Source organism: Spea bombifrons, chromosome 13, assembly GCF_027358695.1.
Source record: "Spea bombifrons isolate aSpeBom1 chromosome 13, aSpeBom1.2.pri, whole genome shotgun sequence".
Classification (NCBI taxonomy): Eukaryota; Metazoa; Chordata; class Amphibia; order Anura; family Pelobatidae; genus Spea; species Spea bombifrons.
Genome location: NC_071099.1, coordinates 16,560,335 through 16,564,185, shown reverse-complemented (window position 1 = coordinate 16,564,185; position 3,851 = coordinate 16,560,335). Strand labels below are relative to the sequence as shown.

Below are 3,851 nucleotides of genomic sequence, written 5' to 3'. Positions count from 1 at the left end.
CCAAACACCTGGGGAAGCGTCTGATTATATAAGGCAGTACTGCGAGCACGTACCGGCTAGGTGATGAAGTAGCGTGTATCAGTCTGGGCAGCCGGTCCTTAGCCCTCGATGCTCATCAAGAACAAACAACTTGACACAAGCATCGGGTCACCGCGAAAGGAGAGACTGTACGACAATATAATAGGAAGCACTCAACAAATCCCCTGCCACTGATCCATGCCTGTCCGTGTAGATAAATAGCCGTGTGCGTGTACTTATGTGTGTATATGTATAAATCATTTTCTACGTATGTAGCAGAGCCAGGAGACGATTAATTTCAGATCTGAGCAGAAATCTATTAAAGTTCCTGAAACTGTACCGACAAATCAAATACGCAAATAATAATCGGGCAATTAGATCATGCCATTGCACTGCGTGACATTACGTGACAAAGAGTTAGTATGCAGATGTTGTGGGGGTAAGGAGGGCATTGACATCATGAGCAGATGGGGCAGGGAGGGGTAGTTGGGTGAAGGGAGGAGACACCCTCTGGAGCCCATGATATAAAGTGCTCGGGAGCTGCTCAGAGACTCACAGCCCCGGGGATCTGCAGAGCCATCAAGACATCTGAGGACCACATCAGGTATGGCACCTGGGCTGGGGCAGGGTATGGAGGGACTAGGGGCAGGGTATGGAGGGACTAGGGGCAGGGTGTGGAGGGACTAGGGGCAGGGTGTGGAGGGACTAGGGGCAGGGTGTGGAGGGACTAGGGGCAGATAGAATTTTGCTTCAAAGAAACTACCAAGATTAATGGGACGTGGTTTCATACCCTTGAGACTCTTGCAACTAAGACTAAATATTCATGTGTTGGACCTTAACGTTCCTTTGGGTTGTTGATTTTTGTTGCAGCCTTAATGGTGATAAATATAATTTTTGAGAATGATTGGCAAAAAAAAAAAAATCAGGACTTGATGGTGACTGTCCAGGTAACTCCTGGAGAAAACGTTATTAATGGTACTAGAATACCATACTCCTAGATAGCCTCAAATTCTTGCAATCTATTTCCAATCCGTTAGCCAATAAAGTCATCAACTTTACCAAATGTGCCCTTTTGTTTTCCACGGCCACCATGATACATTTCTTTACCTAGATAAAACAGGCTGATCAGTTTTGTCAAGTACCGGTAATAGAACCGAGATCTTCCATTATGTCTCCTCAAATTCTCATATACTTTCTGGGAGATGCTTTTGTTTTTACAGAAAGTGTGGCGGGTGCATGGAATAGCCTTACAGAAGAGATTGTCCAGGCAGAATTGCTAATATATCACCGGCTAGTGTGTATAAATAGATTGGATCTATCAGATTTTTAATAGATGTGTCGGATCATGTATAGTATAGTTCTCCATAGGACATGGTATATGTCTGTATAACTGTTCATGTAAGCTGTACCGAAGTGATTATTTCAAGTCTATCTACTTCTAAATCAAATAGAAAACGTTTCTGCTTGGGTAATAGTTTTCATGTAGCGATTTTTCCAGTGTTTAACCCAAAATGTTTAAAAAGATACCAGTTTTAGCCAAAACGCATTTCTCCAGCTACAGCTCCCATGATACTAGGAGAGAAGCAAACATTTGATGGCAGATAAGAAGCGCTCTGCCCCATCTAGTCTACTTTTTCCTGCTCTAAAGAGTCAGACCTTCATCAGTCCTCGGTCTTGTGTTAGATTCGGAGCCAAATCCCCATCTCATGCACGTTTTAAGCCCCTCGCTGTTTTAGACTCTAGCGTTTGTGCCGGGAAGCTGTTTCATTGATCTGCCACCCTTTCAGTAGAGTAAAGATTCCTTACATTACATCCAAGCCTCCGACCCTCTAGTTTTAGATTATGATCTCTTGTTCTAGAATTCCTCCTCCTTTGTAGTGGGACAGCTTTAGATTTGGGTGGGCATTATGGGAGTTGTACGTTAATATAAGCCGAAGAGTTTACAGATGGCTTTCCATTATCTATAAAAGGAACTGTAGTTCGCTCTCCTTCCAACGCCACGTTAACTTTTGCATGTTTTTGTGTATACTCAGTACTTCTCTATGCTGCACCGTTTCCATCAGTGGCTTGTAAGTAAAGCAACTAAGGTCCCACGGCTTACGCGGTACAATTCTATACCTAGACAGAATCAGGCAATTAATTTAATGAGGTTATAGAAGCTGCCTCCATATTTATTATAGGTCTTCACCTAAATGTGAGATGCTCTTGTATACAGGTTGGTGATACTTTGTTACTCTTGTGCTTTACAGAGATGGACAACAAGGTTTGTGTCAGCGTCCTTTTAGCTATACTAGCCACAGCCTGCGTCTGCAGACCAATGGCAGAGGTAGAGTCGTCGCGGCACAGCGCTGCTAGAAAGACCCCCGTTTCTGAAATAAGCAGACGGGACCTCCTGGCATCTATGTCCCACGAACAGAAGCAGCTCATGAGCCAGCTCTTTCCTCAGCTTTTTGCAGGTAACGTGCCCAAAATGCAGGTTTTGCTTGGTGGCAACTTTCATTTAATGGCAGTGGAAGTGTTGGGGATGCTTACCGCTTGGGTCATGAAATATTGATCGCTCGTTGTCCTCTGCAACCTGCTTAATATGATATTCTGTTTAGATAGGAACCTTAGGGAATGATGATGTCACCAGCAGCGTTCTCTTTAATTACGCTATACAAAACTACTCACTTTAACCTCTAACTCCATACATCTTCCTAAATTACCCCACATATAGAATAATATAACCTCTCCCTATAGACCGACTATTCCTCATATATCCCCTGCCTATTAATCGTATACCTCTATAGATCTAGATCAATGTTCATGTACCACCGATTTGCTGGGTCACGTAGTCATTATTATGTCTGGTCGCTTAGAATTCAGCTCCATGAAGAGCACATAATTGCAGCTCTGTAATTCCTAATACTCATGAGGGCTGTAGTTAAGATGTTTGGGGTTACCGAATGAAGACCTGTGTCGGTTTTTCTCATGCTAACCTTTTGTACACAATAGAACTCGCCGCTGTCGAAGGTCACCTTCACCCGATGCATGATCGGGACTACGCTGGGTGGATGGATTTCGGACGCAGGAGTTCAGAAGATCCCATCTCCGATTCCTAATACTACTTAGTCCATCCTTTCGACCCTACCCTCACTTTTGTTCTTATGTGGGAATATTTGTAAGGATTTCGATAAGTTATGAGAAAAAAAGTACCCCTTTCCCTAATTTAATTTTCATTGCTGGTGGACAATATAATTGCCAAACACCTGGGTGTTACATTTTGCTGATTCCTAAATTAAAAAATTCATCTAGAAATTATCAATTTATATTCTTCCCACTGGTCTACAATAAAACATGGTACATAAATCTGATTCTGGTATTCTGTGGTGTTCTTTAAGGTTTCTGTGTGAGTGAACGGAAGACCATGGGCTTCATTCAATTAACCATTAAAATCCTCAAATTTTAGAAATTAAAGTCAGGGCTTTTTGTTACTGTACGGCATGGTAAGGCATACCGCCATCTCCAGTGGTCGGCAAGGTGTCACCCTGCTGGTTCTCTACAGAGGCGGACCGGACTTGATGTTGCTGGAGGAGATCACAGATCTCCCAAAACGAAGGGAGTGCTAGGTCTGTTTAAACCCGTGCCGCTATTGATGCCAAGTTCTCAGCGCTGAAGCAGAGGTCTGTTAGGGCAAATGTGTCTAAGGACTGGTAAGTTTGTGGCTGCAAGGGCAAGCGTAAGTCAGGATGTTTGTGAGTAAGGTCAAGTATAAATGTGCGTGTGTATGTATGGGCAGGCGTGAGTGTGTGTGTATGTCTGGATATGTTAGCACGAGTGTCTGAGTGCCTGGA

The 3,851-nt window shown here is 43.5% G+C and overlaps 1 protein-coding gene across 1 annotated transcript; it reads left to right on the top strand.

Annotated features, from left to right (window-relative positions):
* The first annotated feature begins 578 nt into the window (after window positions 1-578).
* GAST (gastrin) lies at window positions 579-3,371 on the top strand. Its single transcript, XM_053453700.1, has 3 exons — window positions 579-622; window positions 2,268-2,474; window positions 3,013-3,371. The coding sequence occupies exons 2-3, from the start codon at window positions 2,270-2,272 to the stop codon at window positions 3,117-3,119; spliced, it is 312 nt and encodes a 103-aa protein (XP_053309675.1). The 5' UTR covers window positions 579-622; window positions 2,268-2,269; the 3' UTR covers window positions 3,120-3,371.
* Window positions 3,372-3,851: the final 480 nt, after the last annotated feature.

Coding starts and splice junctions, on each gene's coding strand:
- GAST (XM_053453700.1), top strand. CDS start 2,270: ATGGACAACAAGGTTTGTGTCAGCGTCCTTTTAGCTATACTAGCCACA. Junction 2,475..3,012: donor CTTTCCTCAGCTTTTTGCAG/GTAACGTGCCCA, acceptor TGTACACAATAG/AACTCGCCGCTGTCGAAGGT.